Genomic DNA, 27,468 nt, shown 5'->3' with positions numbered 1-27,468 from the left:
TTTTGAACACCCTGTATATTTCTTGGTGTATCTACATCTACGTTCTTTGTTACCATATTTCTGTTGAAATATACTGTTTCATTTTACTTCAAAATTAATGAAGAATTTAGTGAAATAAATTTGTTATTATAAAGTTGGTGCTTAGAACTCACATTAACATGAAGTTTTGATGGATAATCATAATGCAGATCACTTTAACTCTTTTGTTACCATATAACGGTTGAAATACACTGCATTTGTTTTAATCAATTTGGAAAATAATTAAGAACTTAGCTAAAGAACTGTCATTATAAAGCTGATGTTTGGAACAGAAATTAACATGGAATTATAATGGAAGACATTTCTACTGAAATACACCGCCTTCGTTTGAATTAATCTTGAAAATAATGAAAATGTTAGTAAAAGGATTTTGTTGTTATTAAGCTGAAACATGGAACATAAATAAACATGGAATTTTGATGGAAAGCTTTAACCCTTTAGTATTCAGATTTCTGGGTCAAATATATTGAATTTTTATTCTCATTTATTTGAAATAGTCACACATTACTTTGTAGCTGTGAGACTTCAATGACATGATTGTTTATTTTTAGAATAATATTGTAGGCTAAGTGTGAGAGGCCGAATCTGGCCAGTTTGAAAATAAAGCAAGCAGAATATTTTGGCCGGATATGGCTGGATTAAATACTAAAGGGTTAATTTAGATTAATTTAAAACAGGAAGTTTGTATCGTAGAACCTGAGACAATCTCCGGTGGTTAGTATCAAAAAGGTTAATGATAACAAAAATAATGGAAATTGGTACAAAGACTATTAAAGCCATCAAAACAAGCGTTTTTTTCTTTTTTATTGGACTGTTTCTGCGTTCTTCAAATGCTGCACTGAGCAGACGTCAAGTATTTCTTTTAATAGTCTTAAAGAATAACAAAAAAATTTGACCAAGAGTTCACTCTCTCGATTTCTTTTTTCTTGAATGAATCATTTAAAAATGGAAAAATAAAATAAAAATGAAAATGAAAAAATAAAAATGTATTTTTCTTTAATTTTGTATTACTTGTGGTAGTTGTTTTTTTCTTGTTTCTCTTTTTTTATTTGGAAATTAGTCTAAATTTGCGTTCAAGTTCCTGTTCGCATGGGAGGTGATACAAGAATAACTCCATCTCCTCTGACAAACAACATGGCAATGTTTCTCTTCGTTGACTGAAAAAAAAAAATTAATATTTAGAATGTTAAACTGTTTCTATCATGAGAGCAGAAAACAAGATTTCTTCATTTAAAAGCCATTAACACTAAAATATTATATCATCATCATCATCATCATCGTTTAACGTCCGCTTTCCATGCTAGCATGGGTTGGACGATTTGACTGAGGACTGGTGAAACCGGATGGCAACACCAGGCTCCAGTCTGATTTGGCAGAGTTTCTACAGCTGGATGCCCTTCCTAACGCCAACCACTCAGAGAGTGTAGTGGGTGCTTTTACGTGTCACCCGCACGAAAACGGCCACGCTCGAAATGGTGTCTTTTATGTGCCACCCGCACAAGCCAGTCCAGGGGCACTGGCAACGATCTCGCTCGAAAATCCTACAGGAGCCAGTCAGGCGGTACTGGCAACGGCCACGCTCAAAATGGTGCATCTCATGTGCCACCCGCACAAGAACCAGTCCAGGGGCACTGGCAACGATCTTACTTGGCTTGCCGGGTCTTCTCACGCACAGCCCATTTCCAAAGGTCTCGGTCCGTAGTCATCGCCTCGGTGAGGCCCAATGTACGAAGGTCTTGCCTCACCACCTCAGCCCAGGTCTTCCTGGGCCTACCTCTTCCACGGGTTCCCTCAACTGTTAGGGTGTGGCACTTTTTCACGCAGCTATCCTCCTCCATTCTCACCACATGTCCATACCAGCGCAATCGTCTCTCTTGCACGCCACAACTGATGCTTCTAATGTTCAGCTTTTCTCTCAAGATACTTACACTCTGACGGGTATTCACATTGACATTACACATCCAACGGAGCATACTGGCTTCATTCCTTGCGAGCTTACGTATGTCCTCAGCAGTTACAGCCCATGTTTCACTGCCATGTAGCATGGTTGTTCGTACGCATGCGTCATACAGTCTGCCTTTTACTCTATATATATATATATATATCATCAACATCGTTTAACGTCTGCTTTCCATGCTAGCATGGGTTGGACGATTTGACTGAGGACTGGTGAACCAGGTGGTTACACCAGGCTCCAATCTGATTATATATATATATACACACACACACAGAGCAGAACCTCGGTTTTCGAACAACTCTGATTATGAATAAATCGTGCTTTATAATATCTCTCTCTCTCTATATATATATATATACATTTATATATATACATTTATATATATAAAGCATGATTTATATCAGAGTTGTTCAAAAACCGAGGTACTACTGTATGTAAATACACACACATGGATTGGATTGAATTATCTATGTTCTGTCAACTGCAGGACAAAGGTTTCAGCACGTTCTCTCCACCAACCACAATCTGATTATTGCAGAAGCGATGAATTTGAGTTTGAGATCCAACTGGTTTGATGAGCTTTACAGAGAGGACACCAATAAAGACAAATTACAAGGCGGTGAGCTGGCAGAATTGGTAGCACACCAGGCGAAATGCTTAGCGGTATTTTATGCCACAGGGGTTGATAAATTAAGTACTGGTGAAACACTGGGGTTGATGTAATTGACTTACCCCTCCCCCCAAATTTCAGGCCTTGTGCCTATAGTGGAAAGGAATAAAGACAAAATACACATTTATCAATACCAGAGGGTTGAATAGTTAGTGCTTGGGTCTAAGATAGATAGAATAAATAAAAAATTCTGTATGGGCCCAAGGTCGATGAAATCAATTGTGTATTCAAATTTGGGCTAATTTATATGTCATGGGAAGACAAAAGAAGCCGAATATCTTCCAAGCAAAAATGCTCCCCTTGAGAGAGGAAATTGTTATGGCATTAGTGAGAATATACACTTAAGCCAACGGATCACCATTTAGCATTTTAATCACACCAATACAGGATCTGTAAAAATCATTATCGTCATCTTTTAATGTCTGTTTTCCATGCTGGCATGGGTTGGACAGTTTGACTGAGGTCTGGAGGAGAGCCAGAAGGCTGCACCAGGCTCCAATCTGTTCTGGCAATATTTCTACAGTTGGATGCCCCTCCTAATGCCAACCACTCTGAGAGTGTAACGGGTGCTTTTTATGTGCCACCAGCACAGGAGCCAGTCAGGCAGCACTGGCAGCAACCACACTTGAATGGTACTTTTTACGTGCCACCGGCAAAAGTGCCAGTCAGGCAGCACTGGCATTGGCAATGCCAATGATTTCACTTGATTCAACAGGTCTTCTCAAGCACAGTATATTTTATTATAAAATATCTGATGGTAAGTGAAGGACGAGGACATACTTTGTAGATCTCTTCATATGTTTCTTCATCGATTTCAACTGTGGTCACGGTTTCTTCAACATCTCCAAGAATCATATTTAAATGTTGGTCATACGCCTGAAACACAAAACAAATACTCTGTTACATCACGTGGATTACACAATTGAGACAAAGCTATCTTGATCTATTTATTCACTAAGACATAACCAAAAAAAGCACTTGCACTGGAGCCACATAAAAAGCTCCTGTGCTGGTTGCCATGCAAAAAAGCACCCAGCACACACTCTGTAAAATGGTTGGCATTAAGGAAGGACACCTAGCCACAGAAACCAGGCCAAAGCAGACAATTGGAGCCTAGTGCAGCTCTCCAGCTCCTGCCAAACTGTCCAACCCATGACAGCATGGAAAGCGGACATTAAATGATGATGCTTTATATAACAAATAGACAACAATATCTAACTGGGGTTTCAATATAACGTATAGCCAAGGAGGCGAGCTGGCAGAACCGTTAGCCCGCCAGGCGAAATGCTGAGCGATATTTTGTCTGTTTTTATGTTCTGAGTTCAAATTCCGAGGTTGACTTTGCCTTTCATCCTTTCGGGGTCAATAAATTAAGTACCAGTTGCATACTGGGGTCGATCTAATTGACTGGCCCCTTTCCCCAAAATTTCGGGCCTTGTGCCGACAGTAGAAAAGAATATAACGTGAAGCTACTCAACCTTTTCTCACTCAGCGACCCCTTTCCATAAAAAGCAGCCAGTACAGTCTGTAAAGTGGTTGGCATTAAGAGGGGCATCCAGCTGTGGAAGCCATGCCAAAACAGACAATTGGAGCCTGGTGCATCTCTGTTACTTGCCTGCTCCTGTCATAACATCCAACCCATGCCAGCATGGAAAAATGGACATTAAATGATGATGAGGATACCTACTAATAGTTACATACAACTCTATAACACTTGTCTCTTAAATTTAACCGAGGAAATTAGCAATAATCAAACTCACATGTAGTCGGCCGCGAAGTTCCCGGTCATTTCTCATCTTTACGTAAATTCGTTCATCTAAACTGAGGCGAATTAAATCCAAAGGCTCTTCTACCGTCTGTGTCGGTTGCTATGGTAACAGAAATGAAACAAACACAACAAAGAGAAATATTAGACATTTGGGGAGGTCAATAACCAAAGCTAGTATGATGTGGTGGTGTTCATGCCAGCAGCATGCATTTTTGGGAAAGTTATAAACACACATATATTTACATTCATTAAATGTTTGTACATGTACATATATTACATGTATTACATGTATTACATATATTACATATATTACATATATTACATATATTACATGTACATATATTATAAACACACACACACATGTATATGCACAGGTGTCTTCTATTACAGCCTTGAGTGAATTTGGTTGACAAAAACTTAAAGAAGCCCGTTGTGTGTATCTCACAAGGCTTTGGTCAACCACAGTAAAAAACACCTGACCAAGGTGCCACGCTGTGGGATTGAACCTGAAACCATGTGGTTAGGAATCAAACTCCTTACCACACAGCCTATGCCTAAGTACCTGTGTATGTATGTATATGATTACATTTGTGCTTCTTCAAATATCGTGAGCCACAAGTTGTGATGCTGCTTTCATTTCCCTTCTCAACAATCATCTGCTGGCTTTGCACCTTCGAAAATATGTGAAATAAGGGATCCCTTACTTGAAAAATGGGTAAGGATTTCATCTAAATTATGCTAGCACCAACACACACACACATTAATATTAACTTCAAAAAATGAAATGAAGCAAAATTTTCATTTGTGTAACTCCTTCCATAACTGCTATCGTTTACCCCCACCCCTCTTCTTCTGTCTCCATGATTCTTTTTCTCTCATTGCGTGTCCGCAACATTCTTTTACTCATTGCCTGCCTCCAAGCACTCATCCCACACTTCTGGCTTAACTCTCTTTTACATGCTTTCTTTCTATTTGATATCGAGCGTGACTGGAGAAACCATCATCATCATCATTTAATGTCCACTTTCCATACTGGCATGGTGTGGACGGTTTGACAGAAGCTGGCAGCCTGAAGAGCTGCACCAGGCTCCAACTGTCTATTTTGGTATGGTTTCTATAGCTGGATACCCTTCCTAACACCACTCACTTTACAGAGTGTATTGAGTGCTTTTTACATGGCACCAGCATGGGCGTTTTATTCACAGTCGGAGTGGGTACAGTTTCAGAATTAGGAAATCTATCATTGGGGAAGCCGATTTTACCCAATGCTATTAAATTACACCCCGTTCGGGAAGCCTCTCCTTCAACGGAAACATCAACACAATTTTCTCAGTCGGAGGCTAAAATCTGTTAGATTCATCTCTTCTCAAAACAACTAAACTTAATGCATGATAAATAATAACCCTTTTTATTATAAGCAGAAGAGCTGAAATATGGGCGGGGGAGATGCTAATCGATTACATCGACCCCAGTGCTCAAATGGTGCTTATTTTACTGACCTCCAAAAGATGAAAGGCAAATTCGACCACGGCTGTATTTGAACTCAGAACGTAAAGAATCAGAAGACATAGCGCCAAGCATTTTGTCCCGACGCCGCTAACGATTCTACCAGCTCGCCGCCAGGGACAAGGCTAGTAATTTTGACAGGGAGGGTTAAAGTCGATAACATTAGACCCAGTACTCACTTGATTGTTATTTTATCAACACCCCTAAGACGACAGGTAACGCCGAACCCGTTGGGATTTGAACTGAGAAAATAAAGAGCTCGAACAGAAATTGCAAAGGCATGTTTTTGGCAAGAGGTGCCTGTGAGGAATACACATATTCTTAATAGGGTTTTCGGTTACAGGTTTTCCAATGGGGCAATCTTTAATTCACTGAATTTCTGACAGCGATAAGGACAAATGAGAATCAATGAAACAAACGAAGCAGAACAACTACACAAGGGACTTGGTTCGAGGGTCACCGGGAAACTGGTGATGTTTAGATCCGCCGCCAACAGCGATAAATATAACAGGGTCCTTAGAGTTTCAATCTACCACACATATATATATACACATACAGACAGTGGGAAGACTATTTAGTTCTTGCATTTCGTGAATTTAAACTTGTCTGTTGGTGGGTTGGGTTTTGATTCCGTGTTTGACAGAGACTAACACGACAAACCCGAAGGTTATAAGCGAATAAAGACTGCTTAGTCAGTAACACGCACGACACACGAGCAATAATAGAGAGGCAAAGCAAATAATAATAAAATACCAAACGTAAAAACATGCAAAACACGTGTATTCCTACATTGCAGAATAGAGAGCAAGTGCGTGTGGAGGTTCTTGTTTGTTACGGCAATGAAAATGGCTATCATGCCTGTGTGCTTATATTGTTTAGCATTTTATAATAATAATATTATTAAAAGAAAGATTAACGAGCGAACGTTTTGTTTTTATTTAACAAGTTAACGGGAGTCTAACCTGTTCCTGTTCGTCTGTCATCGTTGAATCGCGGTTTTGTTTGAAAGCGGCTCCAACAGGAAGTGTTTCTAAATATACCGACTTCCGCCGAAACGAAGTTTATGATTTCGAAATGTATATATATATATATATACATGTATATATATACACACACAACACACACACACACGCATTAATATATGTATATATATATACACACACACATTAATATATATATATATATATATATATATATATATATATATATATATATATATATATATATATATACATACATATATTAATGTATATGTATGTGTGAATCTATGTCTATCAGTCTGTGTGTGTGCGTGTGTGTAAACGTGTGCACGAGTTAGTGATATAAAATTCTTTTTTATTTTTCCCAGAAAAAATTGTCTTTTTATTTTTTTCCAAAGAATTTATCTTGCCTAAATTTAAAAATAAATCACACTATTGCAGTGAATAATTTGATTCTTCCATCTGAATTTTTAATTCAGATTTAAACAGATATAACAATATTTTCTTTGCGTTTATTAAAATTTCTTTGGCGAGAGACATAATCAATTAAACCCAGTAAAATTCACGAAATCGATTTAATCGATTATATAGTCAATCACTTTCTGCGTCAATCAGTGTTGAATTATTCACTCCGTAATACCACTTCCTGTTACCCCTCTACACGCGGTTTATTCTAATGCGATGACAGTTAATTAAAAGAACTCCAGGTAGTGTTCTCTTAATTATTAACCAAATCCCTAATATTTATAAGTTAAAATAGATTTTATTACAGTGTTAAAAGTAATGTATTCTCACCCTTGTATTGTGTATGTATATATATGTGGTTATATGTATGTTTTCGAATTGTGTTTTCAAAACAATTTCTGTTCTTTTTCTTTCCATTATGTTTCGAAGTTACTAACCACTTGTTTATAATTTCGTCAGTTTCTAGTTGGTATTTTAATTCAGTCTCTCCACTTAGATATCACACATACGAACATATAAAGGTAAATTATACTTTACAAAATAAACGTGTTCGTAAACAATACAAATGGAGCTTAGAATTTTTTTATTGTTTTCTCTCTCCCGAAAGAATGACTAATTCTCTCCGAATAGTGTAAAGTTTAGAGTTTAAGCTGATACGAATACCCAAATATTGCTTTTAAACTTATCTATTTATCGATCGATAGATAAATGACAAGATCGAAAGTACCAGCCAAGTACTGGTCGAGCTTGTATCTCTTTCAATCCGTTATGTTACACTGTCAGAAAGAGGTGAACTAGTGACCCGTAAAACAGTAAAAACAAGCAAAACCCTTGGAATCGTTCAAGGTACAGCTCACAACAGAAACTAAGAACTGTTTGTATGTATGTGTGCAGTTCTTTAAATGTAAAAGACTCTGGTTAGAAACTCGGACCTTTGCAACAGAGAGCTTTGGTGATGTGTCCAGAGAACGAGCTAACGTACAACCCATTAGGGCAATGTAGCCCCCAGAGAACATATCTTCTCTTCTGTTATAATTCCATTCGCGTTTAGAATGTCTTACAGAGGAATACAAGGCAATATAAATCGATTCCATCACTTCACTTCCAACATGTCCTGCACAGTTTCCTTATTGACATCAGCATCGAAAAGTTTCTTAGCGTCTCCGTCACAAGACTTCTCGTGATTCCACAAGAATGGTTGCCTAAAACAAAACGCTCTGACAGTATCTCTAGTTCTTTGGAATCCTAAGGAAAGAGTTGCTTATTTCACTTCTCTATCCCTGCATCCTCATTTACTGTTGTTGTTTAACCCCAGGTCACTCCTGATCGAGCAGACATGTTTTCATCGTTGTAACGCCCAGTTGTCCTTGTTTGCATGGGTCAGACGGAACTTGTTTCATTCTGCAGCCTGATGCACTTCTTTTCACCAACACCCACCTATTTCTAAACTAAGTAGTATTGCCCCATGGCTGGACATGTTTTCATGGAAGACGGAAAATGATCAACGAACTTCCGACACTCATTTACAACTGTCACGCGATGCCAAGATAATGATGCATGCGCGCGCGCACACACACAAGGCTTTGGTTGACACGGAACTATGATATAAGATATTTGTGCAAGGTGCCATACAGCAGGACTGAACGTGAAACCATGCAATTGGGAATTCAACTGCTCAGTCACACAGCCATGCTTGCACTTGTCATTTACGACAAGATCATTCAAGCAGTGGGAACAATTTAATCATCTAATAAACCATATCCAAAGAATGGTCACTTGACAAATTGGCATCAATTTATTAGGTCTTGCTGCAAGATATTTCAATGATGTGATTGTTTATTTTTAGAATGACATTGTAGGGCAGGTGTAAGAGGCTGGATGTGGCTGGTTTAAGCATAAAATTTGAGTTGGATATGGTTGGTTTAAATACTAAAGGGTTAAAGGATTGTTATTGTGATTATAACTCTGTTGTTATTTTTATTTAGAAATGGTAAGAACAGCTGCCACTCACTTTATTAATGCAGTCTTAAGAAAGCAGAAACTATGGAGATACTCACAAAATTCCTTGTTCTGGGCTGCTTTCAATCTCCTGCTGGCATTTATTCTGTATATTGATATGTAAGTAATCACTTTGATATTTTTCCTATGAACTTGTTTTTGTTTTCTTAAGGAGTTTTATTTTTGTATTTGCTAAGATACCAAGTTGTTGCTCACATGTTGAATTATGTAACAGTAGATCTCTTGATCTAAATGATTTACAACATGTTTCCATGTAATTTGTATAATGATAATAATAATAATAATAATTAAATACTACGGCTTTTCTTTTGAGCCTGTCTAGCTATGTGGAGCGTAAACTTAGTTTGCACAACTCCTGTGCTCAACATCCATTTTGCACCAGAAGATTAACAGATAAAGTCGTCTTTGTATGTGGCATATGTGCAGGAACAATAAGCATTAAGAGCACATGAGACTTAGATTCTCTTAAATGCCCAGGAGGCTCTCTTGAGGTTGTAGATAGTTTCTGTTACCTAGGTGACCAAATTAGCAATGGTGAAGAATGCTCTGAAAGTATTGTTTCTAGAATAAGAATTGGGTGGAGGAAGTTCAGAGAGCTATTACCTCTGTTGGCAACAAAAGGACTCTCTCTCTCTCAGAGTGAAAGGTAGACTATATGATGCTTGTGTATGAATGGTTATACTCCATGGTAGTGAGACATGGGCTCTGAATGCAGAAGACATGTGTAGACTGGAGAGAAACGTAGGTAGCATGCTCTACTTGGTTAGGGAGCAAACTCCTAAACAACACCTGCACCTATGTTATGGGAACAATAAATTTATAGGAGAGTTTTTAGAAGAGTTTGGTTTATTCGTTTGCTGTGTGGAGAGAAAAATTTAATATTTTCAGTTATTAAACTGTATCTTTTTATCTGGGAGTGAGGAAGAGAAATAATGTTTTCTCTGGCAAAGCAAATGCCAAACTCTTCCACAAACCCTCCTATCAGGAATTACTTGTAACACAAAAGATGAGTTTGATAAAGTTCAATCTGTTTTACTTGCCTGTTCTGTTGATAAAACATTCTTTAAAAAAAAATCTTGACATGTTTCTATTATGTTGAGATATTTCTCACTAAATATCTTACTTCTTTCCACAGACGTTACTTTGCCATACAACAATATTTTGAAGTTTCTTATCCTAATTTATGGTATGCAGGTAAGTTCCCCTCTTTTTTATTACTCGCATCATCATCATCATCATCACCATTTGTCTTTCATTGGCATTGATGAAAGCTGAAGTTGACCATGGTGGAATCTGAGTCCAGAACATAAAGGTGGATGAAATCCTGCCAAATATTTTGCCCAGTGTGCTCGTGGTTCTGCCGGTTCACCATCTTCCTTGTCCTTCTAATAGAAAGCAGAATCCTTGGCACGTTGGGCAAAGTGCTTAGCGGTATTTTGTCTGCTACTTCATTCTGGGTTTGAATTTCGCTGAGGTCAACTTTGCCTTTCATCCTTTTGGGATCAATAAATTAAAAACCAGTGGAACACTGGGGGAGTGGGAGGGGTGTGATGAAATTGATTATCCCCTCCCCCAAATTTCAAGGCCTGCACCTATAGCAAAAAGGATTATTATTATTATTAAATGATACCCAGTTTTTTTACTCTTAAGTGATTTCATTGTTTTGATTTTAAAAATTTTTTTTTTTTATAGAATCTGTCTTCTTTTTGTTGTTCTGTCTGAATACCCTGGTGGACTTAGTCTGTTGGATGTGGCCCTATATTATGAGCAGCCAGATAGAGCTAACCCCAAAACAGAAGACTTTGCTTGGAGTTAATGACACAGGTCAGTTTTTAGTTAGTTTTCTTTTCCAATATTATTCTTGGACTTCTGCACTTGTCTTTTCAATTCCATTGCAATAGTGCATTGTAAATTGTTAATCTCCAACCCAAGTGATTCCTTCTTTCAAGTAGCGCCATCTCTGCTTTCAGATCCTGGATTCAAAATCTCTCCTTTGAAACCAAATGTGTCATCGTCAACTCCAACCAAACTGATGTTTAATTGCAGTGGCTCATCACAGCCCCACAGCTATTCGAGCAGTCACACTCCACCTGGTGCTGGTTCATCAATATATTACACACCTGGTTCTGGTAGTAAGTCTTCTCACAGTCCTCCTGGTTCATCTCCAAGGTACCACAGCCCTATGTCCAGTACTTACTCCAGTCACACCCCTAATGTCAGTTCCGGTTCATTGCACTACAGTTATTCCAGCAATCACTCTTCACCAACATACTGGTCATCAGACAGTGCAGTGAGTGCTCTTTTGTTTGATTTTTTTTTTGTCTTTTTTTGTTTTTGTCATTGGAATGTGTCCAAGCTGGAGCACCTCCTTGAAGGGTTTAGAAAATATCATTGCAGCCAATACTTATTTTATTGAAGTTCAGTGTTTATTGTATCAGTTTTCTTTTTGCTGTTATGGGTAAATGTAAACAAACCAACACCAGTTAGTAAATGGTCAGAGACAAACAGGAGCACATGCATACACAAACACACACACACATTGCATTGTAAATACATCTTGGTTGTGGCCAAGGGTAATTTTTTTTTATGCTACTTATTTTGTTTTCCATTTGTTTCTCTCGTTTTTTGCATGCCCAACGTTATTTTCATATCTCGTGTTTGTTTACGTTTTTTTGACGTCCTGCACCGATATATACATATATACGTATGTATATACATATGTGTGTCTATATATATATATATATATATGCACACATTCATATACATTATTCTTTGTCCTGCATCCATAATTGTAAATGCTGTACACACTCAAATTTGGAAACCCAATTACTGCAGTAAATAACGAGTAGTTATTAACTCTTTTTTTATTTTCTATAGAACGACAGTTTAAACACTTCTTATCGTCTTACTGATTCGTCACGCTATGATTCACCGAACCAAAGTGGTCTGAGAGCAAGACATGTCACATCTTTAGAAATTTCCGGTATGTTGGAGTTAACTACCCCACCTTTTTTTTTTTTTTTTTCTCACAAAATCTTTACTCTTAGCTTTCAAGAAACACTGCAGTGTATGGGGCAGGTATGGTTGATTGGTTTGGCACTGTGTATGTGTCTTGGTTGATTGCTTTTTTTTTTTTTTTTTTTTTTTTTTTTTTGCTGTGGCATTGTGCCTTGGAGCACAGCACTCAGGGTTCATTATGACCAGAAAAGCTCGGGAGTTGAGGGCTGCACGGAAAGCAAGTTTCCTGCCAGGCCTTGACTCTGCTCTGACATGCCCCCATTACAATTGTGGATTTTGTGCCAATATTGTCCTAATAAGCCACCTCTGAACCCACAAAGTGTAAGACTGATAAACCTGGTCATCTTCAAAAACACGATGGACAGACCTAATAATTTCAAATTTTGGCACAAGGCCAGCAATTTCAAGAGAGCGGGGGATAGTCAGTTACATTGACCCCAGTGCTTAACTGGTACTTATTTTATCGACCCTGAATGGATGAAAAGGAAAGTCGACCTTCGCGGAATTTGAACTCAACATGAAGATGGATGAAACACCACTAAGCATTTTGCGCAGTGTGTTAACAATTCTGCCAGCTCACTGCCTTAAGGGTTGAACTAATAATAATATTGTGCAGATGGGTCGTGGTTGATTGATTTCATTCTAAACCCAAAGTTAGAAATATTTAAATTGTGAATTCCACAGCCATCACTCATTATTTATTTTTGTTTTTGTTTTTGGTTATTTATGTTTGTTTCTCCATTTTTTTTTTATGTTTGTTAAGATAATCCGTTTGAACAAATCACTGACTTGAAGGCATTGAGTCAATATTTACGAGAAGAAGAACAAAAAGAGAGCAGAAGTCAACTGAGTAAGTAACAAAGTTGTGGAATGTTCTGGATTTGCTGCCTTTGTAAAACTGTTTTAGAGAAGCTTGATTGACTGGGGTTGGCAGTTAGAGGTTCTCTCGGCTTGGTGGTGATGACTGAGGTCAACCTAATGCCAACCCCTCTGAGAGTGTAGTGGGTGCTTTTTACGTGCCACAGGCTCCACTCACAGAGAAGGGGAGAGAGTTGCAGATAGATAAGGGAGTTGTAGATAGACATGTATCAAATAGAGAATGGGTTATAAAACTGGGGTATGCAAGAGAAATTATGGAGTAAGGGCAAAGTAATGCCTATGTAGGATGATATTTGCTTCATAACCACATGGTTTCAGGTCCGGTCTTGGGTGGCTCAAGGCTATAGCAGAAGACACTTACCCAAGGTGTCATGTAGCAGGACTGAACCTGAAACCATGTGGTTATGAAGCAGACTTACATCCTACATGACCATTCCTTTTCTCTTGCGTACCCCAGTTTGAGAATCCCTTCTCTATTTGATACACGTCTATCTACCACTCCCTTATCCACTTGTAACTCTCTCCTCCTTCTCTGCTGTTACCCTCCTGTAATATTTAATGTTCTGCATTGACCATAAATTTCTAGGTTCTCCGGAGACCCTGTCAAGTAGCAGCACATCATTCTGGAACTACGGTCGCTCAGCCAGCGACAATACTTGTGTCCTGCGTAAATACCAGTACCAGGTGGCCACTCGTACTCCGCAGTCTTCGACTACCACCAGAGACACAACCCAAGATGTTTTTTCGTACACTGGTAACGAGGTAAGATCAACTTTTAACTTTGTCCTTCATCCTTTTGGGGTTGGTCAACTAAGGACTAGTCTTGTATTTGGGCCAAGGGTGGGGGTCAATTCTTCCCATTCTCCAACTCTTTCTTTCTGTCTCTCTTTCTCTTCTTCTGGAAGAAACCATTTGTGGTCAGGTCTGAAGAGTGTAATGGGCACCACCAGGTCTAAAATGCCCAAAACATGTTGTATGCCACAACGGTGCCTGTACGAGTCCATAAAGGAGTTAAGGACCCATGGGATGGTGGCTCACCTCTTGGCATTACAAATTTTATGTTGCATTTATTTATTTCAACTTTTTGATGATTTTTTTACCTTTGGTTAATTCCAGGTGTGGAACCGTTTCTCTGTGAGTGAAGCAAATCTTTATCTCTGGACAGAACGAATACGAAAGGTAGGGTTTTTTTTTATTTATTTATTTATTTTGGTTTCAGTTTTGTGTTTTGTTTGTTTTTCTTGATGATTTCTGGTTGAGTGGAATAAACAATGTTTCACATTGACAAGATACTGGGTTCTAATTGCAGCCCTGGTTTTGAAACAAAGAAGACAAAACTTTTGGTTTTGGATAAAGATTTAATTGAAACACTTACAACAGACTCCAAGAGTTTATAAAATGAATATAAAATTCTACAGAACTCCAGCAGTTGGCTACAAATATACATGACATTGTCCTGTATTCTTATAATGTTCGCTTTTCCATGCTTGCATGGGTCAGATGGAGGCAAATTTCCTGAGGCCAGATGACCTTCTTGTCAGCAATGGGTCAGATTTTGGACTTTCAACTAGTCAACAGCTTTTGAAAATAATATTTTTTTTGTACCTTGGAGTGTCATTTGATCAATAAAACTAAAGGTACTGGCTATATTTCACTTCTTTTCATTACCAACAATCAGTTAGTTAACTAATTAACTGATCAGTTAATCAGTTAGTTAACTAAGAAAGAATTTCGTAAAATAACTTGGTTATCATTAAACTAGTGTCAGGAACATAAATTGTGACTAAGATTTGGTGGAAGATTTTAATTCAGAACTTACGAAAACAAGACATTTGTACTACAGAGCCAGAGGTGGTTTCAGCTGGGTTTGGTAACGAAAGGGTTAAAGCCTTTTGATTTTGTGTAGCCGTGTGCAGATGTATGTGTGTGTACATTGTGTGTGGTGTTGTTTTAATTCTTAAATGTTATATGTATGTCTGTTTTTTCTTATTTCATGTTCAAGTGGGTAGCACTGACCATTGTAGCTAAACTGGCCAAAGAAATTCCCAGTATTAATAACTGCTTGAAAAGAATTGGTAGTGAAGATAATTTAATTGGGGGTAAGTATATCACTTGGTTGATGAAGGCATCGGTCTGTGTATATTCACCCAGTTGACTTTCTCTGCATGTATCTAGCTCGCTGCTTATCACTCTGCCTATCTGATGATATTTATGCAGCTAGCTGTCTATGCATGTGCCTACCAATGCAGCTACTTAACTATCTATGCATCTATCTAGTTAGTCAGCTCTTTATGTATGTATCTAACTAGTTAACTATCTGTGTATATGTCTAGCAAACCCGTTATCGATGTATATACAGGGTGTGGTGAATAAACTGTCATCTAAATTTCGTAAAAATGAAAATAACATTGACATCTCATTTTAACAGATATATTTACCAAAATTACATAAAAATATCCTGAAATACTAAGGAGTAAATTTATTCAATAAAATCGCCATTGGCTTCAAACCACAGCCTCCAGACGAATTTGGAATCTCCTGCAACTCTTCTGGATGGTCTCCTTGTTTAAGTTGGGTGAATGCTGATAATCCTTGCCTTCACTTCATCTTTGCTGTTACGAGGAGTTTTGTTGGGTTCTCCTGCTTGTGTGGCATGGTGCAGAATCCTGTTGCCAGACATAGGGTCTTCCAGCAGTCACCCTCTTGACTCAGGGCAGCACTACATCCTCCAGGCATTTGATGTAGGTCTCTACGTTGAGTCTGAGGCTGTATGGGAAAATAAACTGAGGCATAATGTCACCATCCAGCTAGTTAACTAGTTATGCATTTATCTAGCTATCTATATATATATATATATATATATATATATATATATATATATATATATATCCATGTCTGTTGTTCATATATCTATCAACCTGCCTGCCTCTTTACTTACCTGTCTGGCATCATGTTACTTCTCACTAAACCAATCTGGTGCTTATTACTTTTCCAGAAGTAAGCATTGCCAACCTGAAACAAGTTGTACTTACCAAAGGAGCTCTTGTACCAACCTTGAATTCTGTAATTCCATTCCTGGATTTGACCTCTAATCAGGAATATCTTGTTAAAAGAATATATGGTAAGTTAGTGGCATCAGCCATGCTCTTTTCTCTTAACACTATTTATTTTTGTACAATTTCTGATATTGATTTATCTCTTGTTTTTTCTCTTTTTTTCATTTGCTTTAACTCTTTTGTTACCAACCTGGCCGAAAAATATTTTGGCTCAACCAATCAATCTGGCTGAAACCAGCCGAGTGAATCCATTTATATTTAAATGTGAATTTCCACATAAATATTGTTAGTACATTCATGAAAACGCGATTTCATTTTGTAAATAGTTAAGTTACAGTATCTGACATTGATCGTTTGATGTGATATCTAAGCTGTGCAAATTTTGGGACATTTTTTTCGATTTTTTTTTCAACTTTTAAAATGGATAACAGTTTCATGCTATCAAGCAGTGATTCTGAATTTGAGGGCTTTTCAACGGAAGATATGGAGAAATCAAGGAAATGTAAGTATGTAAGCTTGTTTGAAGCGATCACTATGGAAACAAACCATTACGCAGAAAGTAAACAACTGAGAAAAAAGATAGCCTGTGGTTTACATGTAATTAGAATCACCTTGAGACAAAAATTGTGCAATAGAATTGATTAAGAACCTTTTCTTCAACTGTGTTCCAAAAATCACTTTAATATGTCAATAAATAAAATACAGTTGTTTAATGAAACCAAGTCTAAATTTGTGATGATTTTAGAATTTAATTGAAACTCATTAGGAGTGTGTTTTACTTAGAAATGTTATAATGAAAGGATTAAACACTGCTCTCTTGTGTCACCAATTCTGTCTCTTTTCTTTGTACTCTATTTTTGCTATACTCCTGGTTGTATTCTCTTGCCCCCCCCCCCTCTGGTGCCATTTGTTAAGCATTAGATTTCTATTCTGTTTATTTTTTTTTTCTTCACTTCAGAGCTTGGCAAAGATGGTTGCATGAGTGAGTTTTGCTGGAATCAGGGAGGTCATTATGGCAAAGAGTGGGGGGAGCATTTACCAAATGATGCTTCGGTGAGTATTAGAAATATTACAAACAAAAGAGTGCAGCATTTTGCCTCTCATTTTTGCACTCGGACCCACTGCTAGATTGGATTGGAGCCTGGTGCAGCCTTCTGGCTTGCCAGCCCTCAGTCACCATCCAACTCATGCCAATATGGAAAACGGACGTTAAATGATGATATATATATATATATATTCATAAAAAGATAAGATAAGAGAAACTGTCAGTCAATAGCATGTGGCTACTGGTGATGATGGTGATGTTGGCAAAGCCTTCACTGTTGTAACAACATATGGAGGGGAGAGAAAGAGAGAGAGAGAGGGAATGAGGAACTATCAAGTGATATCAAGACAATTGACACTTATGCATTTCACACACGACAGGCTTCTTTTCAGTTTCCATCTACCAAATCCACTCACAAGGCTTTGGTCACCCTGGGGCTATAGTAGAAGACACCCATGGTGTCATGCTGTGAGACTGAATCCAAAATCATGTTGGGAAGTAAACTTCTTAACCACACCAGCACCTGCCCATGTGTGTGTGTGTGTGTGTGTGTCCCTCTTTGTCTAGACATCGCTTTATAGTTGTAAACAAGCCTCACTGTCATACAAGTGGTGTCATTCATTTCCAATTATCTTTGAAAACATGACCTGTGATGAGGAAATATTACCTTGCTTGAGAACAGGTGAGGGTTGAGGACAGGAAAGGCATCCAGCCACAGAAAATCTGCCTCAACAGATTTTCTTTGACCCATGCAAGCATGGAAAAATGGACATTAAAATGACCGTCTCTTTCTCTTTCAGCTTGTCATGCATCTCTTTTGCACATATATGGACTCTCGGCTTCCTGTTCATCCAAAATTTCCTGACCAGCGTACCTTCAGTTCGCAATATTTCATGAAAACCCCTAACAAGCCTGGTGAGTGTGCACTTGGAATTCTCTTATTTTTTTGGAACCCTATTTCTGTTGATGTGGGGCCAAGGTAGCTGGGCTGGGTAAAATGTCTTGTAATTTGTAGCTGTGTCTCTTTTATAATCTGAGTTCAGATCTCATACGGGTAGATTCCACTTCTCTGCTTTGATAGGTACCAATAGTACTAACAGGAGATCCTTCATGTAGTCACTTGATTTGCTAAAGTAGTAGCCGAATCTCCCTCAAATCATACATCCTACTTTGAAGACAACACTAGTTTTCTCTGCTAAAAATCATGGTCAAATCTCCCTCAGATAACATGTTGTACTGTCTTAGAAGAGGACACATTCAGTATAATGTGGTTCTTAGTTCTTTGTTAGAAATAGCAGCTAAATCTCCTTCAAACTACACACCTGCCGTCTTCTTGGATGATGCATTGGATATAATATGGTCCTGCATGCATGGAAAAATGGATGGTAAAACAATGACGATGATATATAAATATATTTACATACATAGACATATATATATATATGTATGTACATACATATATACATATATATATATATATATCTATATATATATATATAGTAAATTGATCTGCGTAAAAAGGTGAACAAAAGGAGTACTCCATCTGTATGCATTTCACACCACGTATTACACACACTACTGTTAGTTTCACAGCCTGTACGTCTCAAACATGCAACTCACACAATGTAATCATTGGCCAAAATTCCATTAAATATACAGATTACAAACACTTGTGTGTGTCCGTGTAATATTGAAATTATTCTAAAATTTGTTTGTGTAATTGTTTTTAATTAATCTCTCTCTCTCTCCCTCAGATCTCACCAAAAAGTCCAATTTTTATATCTACCAAACAAACATTAATCCACCCCATTTCCAGGTGACCATTGGAGAACATGTTTATAATTTACCAAAGGTAAGTAGAGCCATCCAGGTAAATTACATTGTCGTTAGTAATAACATTAATTATTATAAAACAAAATACTACCTGTGATGGAAGTGTATTTCAGCAGAAATTTGATGGCAGAAAGGTTGAAAATAATTCCAGTGTAAAAAAAGCAGGGAGGGACATTTGTCATCTTCAAAAGATGAGCAATGGGGGGACCTGTAATATCATGGGGTGTTGGATAGTTACAGGGGACTGGTTTGATAGGGATTCAGACCGTCGACTGAAAAGTCAGCAGACTGGACCCTGTCATTAGCATTGCACTTTGTCCATGGTGCTAGGTGAGTGAGATACTACATGTTCATGTGGGAAGGCAGCTGAGAGACATGAGGAGATTATGGGAGAAGTGATGTGTTTGGACATTGGCCATCACAGATGAAATAGGTGACAGGGCACCAAGAGGTGCAGGGATCTTATACTGGATTGCTGACCCTTTGACCCTCAAGGCTTATAAAAAAACAAAAAAAAAATGCAGACATTGACATGATGATGATGATTTTCAAATTTTTTATTTTGTTTCTTTTTAATATAATTTCAATTCTCTTTGAATACAGGGTAGAAATAACATGTTCCACGCTCTACTCTTGTTCCTCTATCACATCAAAGCAAAGGAACACGGAATGCTAGGGTAAGTCTAAGTTTCTATATCTGCATATATTTATATATTATTTATATTATCGTATGATCGAATGCCACGCATCCATTTTCAAGAATATATATATAACCGTTTCTCTTTTTTTTTTTCTTTCTCAGGAGAGTCAACTTGGGATTGTCTGGTGTGAATATAATGTGGATCTTTAATTGAAGCAACATATCACCCATCACCTTCCTTGCTGGATGTTCCTACCTGGGATTGAACTCATGACTCAGGTGCATTTACATCATCACAATGTTGTACACCTTTGTACAAGAAATACTTCTCCCTGCTTCTGTCTTCCGAAGAATCTATATCAAGTTTTCGACTTTCTCTCTCTCTCTCTCTTCATTTGTATATTGGGTTGGCTAAAACCTCTATCTGGGGGTTTTTTAAAGCAAAAATAAGACACAAATTTTAAACGCAATGTGTTATATTCTACGAATGATATAATTACCATTTCGTTCCAGTATCCTTCTGCCATCTGGTGGGCTGATCCATTATTTCTTGCTCAAAGAATTTCCTGTCTTTACTGGCAAAAATTCTTACACCCTCTTCAGGGAATTTCAAAGAGACTGAAACGGGGGGGGGGGGGGGGTCTGAAGGCCCAAGGGTGGGCGAATATGGAGAGAGTGACAAAATTTCTCAGCCAAGCAAACTGAGTTTGGTACCCCATGTCTTACTATACTAGATACTGGGGTAGATTTTGGACCCCACTAAAGAGCCCAAATTTGGTGTCATACTTATATATATATATATACACATATATATATGTATATGTGTGTGTGTGTATATATATATATATATATATATATATATATATTAGGGAGGTACAAAGTGTTAGTGGGAGACAGTACTGCTACAGAAGAAAATGTATTTTTGTACACAAATATTTCTTTGAGGTTGTTTAAAACTAATCTCTTAGAAATTGTGTGTGTGTAATAAAAACTGTTAACATCTTTGAAGCAATGTACAGGATTTTGATTTTATGCAGATATCTATTGTAAACTTCTTTTTTGTATAAAAGAAAATCAAAATTTTTATCTAAAACTGTTTTGTCTTGATTTTTATTTCAACCTCGATGTAACACATAAAAATGTTGATTGTTTTATGGAGCCAATTTCAGACATCATACTCATTCAACGACCCTGTTCCCTTGCTGGCATGGTTTGGTGAGTTTAATATGAACCAGAGGACTGTACCCGGCACCAATGCCTGCTTTGGAAATGGTTTCGAATTGTTGAGGACTTGTTGGCATCTCTAGTGCTGATGTCATAATAAAATGCACCGAGTACACTCTGTTGACTTGTTGGTGTTAGGGAGGGCATCTAGCTGTAGAAACTCTGCATGAATGAAACATTATCATTTAACATCTGTTTTCCATGCTGCATGGGTTGGACAGTTTGACGCCAGTCAGGTGGGCCTGGCATCGATCACGTTTGGATGGTGCTTTTTACGTGCCACTGGCATAGGGGGAGCCAGTCAGGTGGACCTGGCATCGATCACGTTTGGATGGTGCTTTTTACGTGCCACTGGCATAGGGGGAGCCAGTCAGGTGGACCTGGCATCGATCACGTTTGGATGGTGCTTTTTACGTGCCACTGGCATAGGGGGAGCCAGTCAGGTGGACCTGGCATCGATCACGTTTGGATGGTGCTTTTTACGTGCCACTGGCATAGCGGGAGCCAGTCAGGTGGACCTGGCATCGATCACGTTTGGATGGTGCTTTTTACGTGCCACTGGCATAGGGGGAGCCAGTCAGGTGGACCTGGCATCGATCACGTTTGGATGGTGCTTTTTACGTGCCACTGGCATAGGGGGAGCCAGTCAGGTGGACCTGGCATCAATCACGTTTGGATGGTGCTTTTTACGTGCCACTGGCATAGGGGGAGCCAGTCAGGTGGACCTGGAATCGATCACGTTTGGATGGTGCTTTTTACATGCCACTGGCATAGGGGGAGCCAGTCAGGTGGACCTGGCATCGATCACGTTTGGATGGTGCTTTTTACGTGCCACTGGCATAGGGGGAGCCAGTCAGGTGGACCTGGCATCGATCACGTTTGGATGGTGCTTTTTACGTGCCACTGGCATAGGGGGAGCCAGTCAGGTGGACCTGGCATCGATCACGTTTGGATGGTGCTTTTTACGTGCCACTGGCATAGGGGGAGCCAGTCAGGGGGTATTGGCATCAGTCAATCGGCTGGTAATTTTTATGTACCACCAGCGCAGGAGCCAGTCAGGTGGGCCTGGCATGACCACGTTCAGATGGTGCTTTTTATGTGCCACCGGCACGGGAACCAGTCAGGGGGCACTAACCACAGCTATGTTATTGGTTTTACTTGACTCAACAGGCCTTTTCAAGCATATCATATTGCCCAACATATCAGGGTATTCTTAAAAGGGCCAGACATGCATGGCTGCAAAACATATGTGTAAAATAGTCTCTTGTCTTCTGGGAAGGCAGTTGCTTCAAATGTAAACTGATTCCAACTCTGATGACTCACCTGACCCATGCCAACATGGAAAGCCGACATAAAATGATGTAACCATTGTTGTTGTTTTATCATTTCTATTTCCATAAATATCTCTCCTGTTTTACAGATAATTTGTCAACAATTTCTGCCCCTGGCAAGACATGTTATTTCAGTTTTCCAACAAGAAATATGAAGAGTAGTATCCTAACCCCTTAGGGAAATGTGTGACCTTGTGGTTAGGGTGTTTCCCTCATGATTATAAGATTTCTGGCCCAGGTGGTGTGTTGTGTTCTCATTTCACATTGCTTCAGTCGATTCAGCTGTAAATGGGTTCCAGGAATAAGATGGGAAGTTACTCCTGCAATGGACTGGTGTCCCTTTCAAGGGGAAGGGCAGTGTCATAATACTAATAATGAGTTTGTTGTATATAGTGTTGTGGGGCACTACAACTTGCTGGAAAAGGTTAAAAGAGGGACAGAAAGCTGCCATAAGTCAAGTAGGAAGAGACAGCAATGAAAGCTTTAAATACAAAAAAAAGGAAGGAAAGTGAACAGTAAAAGAAATGTCAGAAGGAAAGAATCGCAGGAGTAGCGTTGGTGAATTTTGGGAAGCACGGAATTGTTTGGAGGATGCTCTGTCCTGACAACCGATGCAGGCAGTTTATTCTGTGTTTCAACCTAGATATATATATATGCCAGGCAAGTGTTGTCATTTTAATGTGTTTAACTTATAAATTTGCATACTCAACGGAATTAGAAACTTTGAATAAAACAGCTGCCTTTCATCTTTTTGGGGTCGATAAATCAAATTTGCTTTTCATCCCGCTGAGGTCGATAAAATAAAGTAGACATTTGGCCTGGGCCCTATACTGGCCGAAACCTATCTAAGTTACCAATCAAGTACTGGAGTCGATGGTATCGACCACCCGCTACTCCCAACATTGCTGGCCGTTTGCCTAAATCAGAACCAATCGTCGTCGTCGTCGTCGTCACCACCACCACCATCTTCTTCTTCGTCGTCGTCTTTTTTATTGCTAGAAAGTTTTTTTTTAATTAGCCAAGGGGACACAACTCTAGTGTAACTTATTTAACCGGCGGAAGTGTGCTTCCCTGATTTCTTCTTTCCTCCAGAAACACAATCCTCGCCGTCTTTGGTTCGTCTCGGCTCCTTTCTTTTACCGCTTCCACCAAGAAGAAGACCTCTTCGAAACAATGCTGGGGGAAATGTTAATCTGCTTTTTCTTCTTATTTATTTACATTCCCACAAGGTCCCTGTGTGACAGTGTTTTAGGTTGTGGAGGTTTCGTCAAATCCGACGTCGAAATCAATTTCTCTCTTGTTGAGGTGAGTCCAAGCATCTTTTTTTTTTTTTATTATTATCGCAATATTATTATTATTATTAATTGCAATGTATTAATTGGCAGGCCCTTTAAAGCGCCGGACAGCATTCTGCCTTTCTGTATTTCTTTCGATTTTTTAAGTTCTGAGTTCAAACCACGCCGAAGTCAGCCTTGTCTTTCATCCTTTCAGACTCAACATAATACAATATATCAACCAAATACTTAGATCGATGGTATCGACTAGCCCCTACCCTCAAACGTACTGCCTCTGTGCCTAAATTAAAACCCATCATTCAAAGCTGATGGCATCAAAGAACGGTAAGAGCGTCGCACGAAATGCTTTGCTGTATTCCTTCTGGTTCTTTATGTTCTGTGTTCAAATTCGGCTGTCGCCAATTTTCTTTTTTAACTATCCAGGGTCGATAATAAGTAAAACACCAGACTAGTACTTGGATATATATCGGTTAATATCTAGATATCAACCATATATCATGTATCTCTCCTCCTAATTTCGTACCTTTGTGCCCATGTTAGATACAATTACCATTGTTGCTCCACCGATTATAACTAATATGTCAGAAATGCCAGGACAGCGGACGAAATATCATCAACTTGGTAAATGTGAAGAATATCGAAGTAATTTCGTTAAAAAAATGGCAAGAATATATAAAAACAATGGTTAACTTTTAATGGAGATTCATAGGACGAAATCCTTGAATTCTGTCGCACCCTTTTCTAAGTCAACTTTACTTTTCTTTCCACCTTGGGACCTCGATAATGAAAAGTGCAGTTCATATATTAAGGTCGCTTCAATCGATTATATTCTCGTTGTATTAATTTGTGGCCCTCAAGGTAATCTAAGATGTTATTTTTGGTTCTTCAAACCTCGAAATCTGAAGCCTCGTGGCCCGTCTCTTGTCAGCGAAGTATATTATATAAAGCTTATTATTATATCAGTAGCTTTGGAGTTGGCTTAGGGCCAAACTCAAAGAGAATTGTTAAGGAATTATGAAACGTTTCCATAAGGTTTTGTTTCTTTTTTTCTTATGAACATGTTAAAGCACCGGTCTCTCTCTCTCTCTTTATATATATATATATATATATATATATATATATATATAACACTTCTTGTGTCTACTAAGACCGAATAATTCTCAAAGGGGATTTAGCGAAGCAACAGAAACGTAAATCGGGCAAGAATTATTCGGTCTTAGTAGACACATGACATGTGATCTTCTTCTAGCACACTAGCAGTCCACCTAGTGGCCTCCTTTACATATATCTTTATATATTCTTATATATACATATACAATAATCGTTTGAGATCTCAGATTTTTTCTGAACCTCCCTGATTCTTTTAATGTGCTTGTTACATGGTATTAAATTGATATTAATTAATATCCAATTTTTACCCTATTGTTTAATATGTATAACACTTCGGTATAACTGCAGAAACATGCCCCGTCCCATGATTTTTGATTCCTCATAACTTTCCTAAAACAGCATATTTTTTAACGAAATTTTCTAGAGATGTGCTTTCGAGGCTGTAGATTACGATCATTTTGTTAAAATTTGAAAACAATTTTTAAATCATAATCTACAAAAAAAAAATACTTTAAAGAGGAAATTTATGTGGAAACGAATTTGACAACCAGAGAATTGTCGGAAACTCACGAAAAATAAATTTTGTTACAACTTTTACCGATATAATCGTAAGCTATACCATCTAAAATATATCATCGGAAATTTTCATTATTAATCATGCGCTTGAAAGAAAGTTACGGGGAAAACAAAACTGGGGGTGAGAAGGATTTCTGGAACTCTTCCACAATATTCAAACATAATTCTTTCCTGGTTCTTGTTCATCACCATCATTTCCTGCCATCTCCATCTGCGGCACAATACATATTAATATGAGATAGTTTCTTCCATAGTAGACATGTTGGACATACCACATGTTGGCCTCAACAGCCGCATTCTTCTTTGCTGGCTTAAAGCATGTTGGAAGAGGGTGTTAATTTTGGAGTTTTCCATCTCCTAAATTGATCGCTTTCACCGGAGATAAAGAGCTCAATTAACCCTTACAAGAATCTGTTTAACTCATACATGGGACCCTGACAGGTACACCACTGTTCCGGGTCAGAACGGACCTGGGAGTAATGATAATGAAGAGGTGACCCCGCCTTGCTCCTACAACTCCAGAACAACCAAACTGGATTCTCATCATCGGATGCAGTTTAATGTCATACCCAAACATTTTTACAACTTTTTCCCGACATAATCATAATCTACATCGTCTAAAATATATCACAAGAACATTTCATTAAAAAATATGCGTTTTAAAGAAAATTTATAGGCAAAACAAGCCGTGGGGTGGGGTGAGCTCAAGTCTGTAGTGATATCACTTAACTTGGGTCACCAATACTTTAGTTGAAAACTGTTAATGACCTTAATCTCGATTTTGCTTAATGAATTTGGGGCTGAGTGAGTGTCTGATCATAGAAAATTATTAAACTTATCCATGAGTTTTTTGTACAGATGCTAAAATACTGGCCTTTTTCTTGATATTTTTAATATCTTACCAAAAACAACTTTTCATTCTCATTTTTACTTTATGGAGAACCAGTTATCTGTATAATCCCATGAAAGCATTCTTTGGGTTTTACGATATTTACCTTTAATTTTGGAATGTTCTGGGTAATCGTAAGTTCGCTTACATGTTTTGGAGGGTGTAGATTACGGTTTTGTTGATAACATTAAAAAACAGCTGTAAAAAATTATATATAAGAGATGTAACGATATATGAGAATTGGCAGAAAGTATAGACTTTCTGTGCTTGGAATCGCAGCATTAACATTTCTCTGGTAAAGAACATTTGTTTTCGTTTCAGTATTTCCTATAAGCCATGATATTTTTATACAACTCCTATTTACGACGAAAACTGTTGAGTAATTGTAGGTGATAATAATAAAGATAAGATATTGTTATGATGAAGTATGATTTGGAATAGAGACTTCATAAATTATATTTGTGTATAGGGTGGAGGTAAACAACACGCACACCACCCGTTTTCGGCGTTGCAAATACGTGAAACGAATATGTAAATGCTTAAATGTTATTAAATGGAAATAGGATAATTTGATATTGGTTTCAAATTTTGGCACAAGGCCAGCAATTTCGGGGGACAGGGCTAAGTCAATCAAATCAACCCTAGTGCTCGACTAGTACTCATTTTATCGCCCTCGAAAGGATGAAAGGCAAAATCGACTTCAGTGGAATTTGAACTCAGGACGTAAAGACGGGTGAAATGCTGCGAAGCATTTTGTCCGGCATGCTAACGATTCTGCCAGCTCGCCGCTTTATATTAATTTAATATTAATATTCTCTCCAAAGCGTATGTGTGTGTTTGTCCCTCCCCTACCAGTTGACAACAAGTGCTGGTTTGTTTATGTCCCCATAACTTAGTGGTTTGGCATCAGAAATCAATAAAATAAGTACCAGACTTTAGGGAGAAAAAAAAACGGTACTGGGGTAGATTCGATTTGATTAAACCTGTCAAGATGGAGCTCCAGCATGGCCGCAGAGCAATGACTGAATGAAGTAAAAGGTAAAAGAAAGATATATACTATGGGATGGTCACGGCTGGAGTATCTTTTATCTATAGTTCTATTCAATCAGGGCAGAACTGGAATTAAAAAAACAAATATTTTCTAGTTATTCAGATGTGAACTCATTAA

The 27,468-nt window shown here is 38.1% G+C and overlaps 3 protein-coding genes across 3 annotated transcripts in view; 2 read left to right on the top strand and 1 right to left on the bottom strand.

The window, feature by feature from the left end:
• Positions 1-807: 807 nt before the first annotated feature.
• Positions 808-7,037, bottom strand: LOC106870208 (U6 snRNA-associated Sm-like protein LSm3). Its single transcript, XM_014916214.3, has 4 exons — positions 6,903-7,037; positions 4,427-4,534; positions 3,447-3,542; positions 808-1,196 (listed from the first exon to the last, which is right to left on the bottom strand). Exons 1-4 carry the CDS (start codon positions 6,921-6,923, stop codon positions 1,113-1,115), a joined length of 309 nt encoding a protein of 102 aa, XP_014771700.1. The 5' UTR covers positions 6,924-7,037; the 3' UTR covers positions 808-1,112.
• Positions 7,038-7,529: 492 nt separating this feature from the next.
• LOC106870119 (transmembrane protein 209) lies at positions 7,530-20,968 on the top strand. Its single transcript, XM_089338517.1, has 16 exons — positions 7,530-7,627; positions 9,371-9,503; positions 10,540-10,598; positions 11,097-11,228; positions 11,375-11,694; positions 12,282-12,387; positions 13,186-13,272; positions 13,888-14,063; positions 14,418-14,480; positions 15,304-15,400; positions 16,297-16,422; positions 17,316-17,410; positions 18,203-18,317; positions 19,157-19,254; positions 19,839-19,912; positions 20,038-20,968. The coding sequence occupies exons 2-16, from the start codon at positions 9,373-9,375 to the stop codon at positions 20,087-20,089; spliced, it is 1,731 nt and encodes a 576-aa protein (XP_089194643.1). The 5' UTR covers positions 7,530-7,627; positions 9,371-9,372; the 3' UTR covers positions 20,090-20,968.
• Positions 20,969-23,503: 2,535 nt separating this feature from the next.
• The window catches only part of LOC106870420 (BOS complex subunit NOMO1), a 35,827-nt gene continuing 31,862 nt past the window's right edge, over positions 23,504-27,468 (top strand). Inside the window, exon 1 of the mRNA XM_014916490.3 lies at positions 23,504-23,735. Within this exon, the coding sequence (XP_014771976.2) occupies positions 23,604-23,735 (132 nt within the window). The 5' untranslated portion in view covers positions 23,504-23,603. The remainder of the gene's footprint in view (positions 23,736-27,468) is intronic.

The sequence above is a fragment of the Octopus bimaculoides genome, chromosome 20 (assembly GCF_046866305.1).
Source record: "Octopus bimaculoides isolate indiv1 chromosome 20, ASM4686630v1, whole genome shotgun sequence".
Lineage (NCBI taxonomy): Eukaryota > Metazoa > Mollusca > Cephalopoda > Octopoda > Octopodidae > Octopus > Octopus bimaculoides.
Note: the sequence above shows the minus strand (reverse complement) of the source record. Positions and strands in the feature narration are given on the sequence as shown.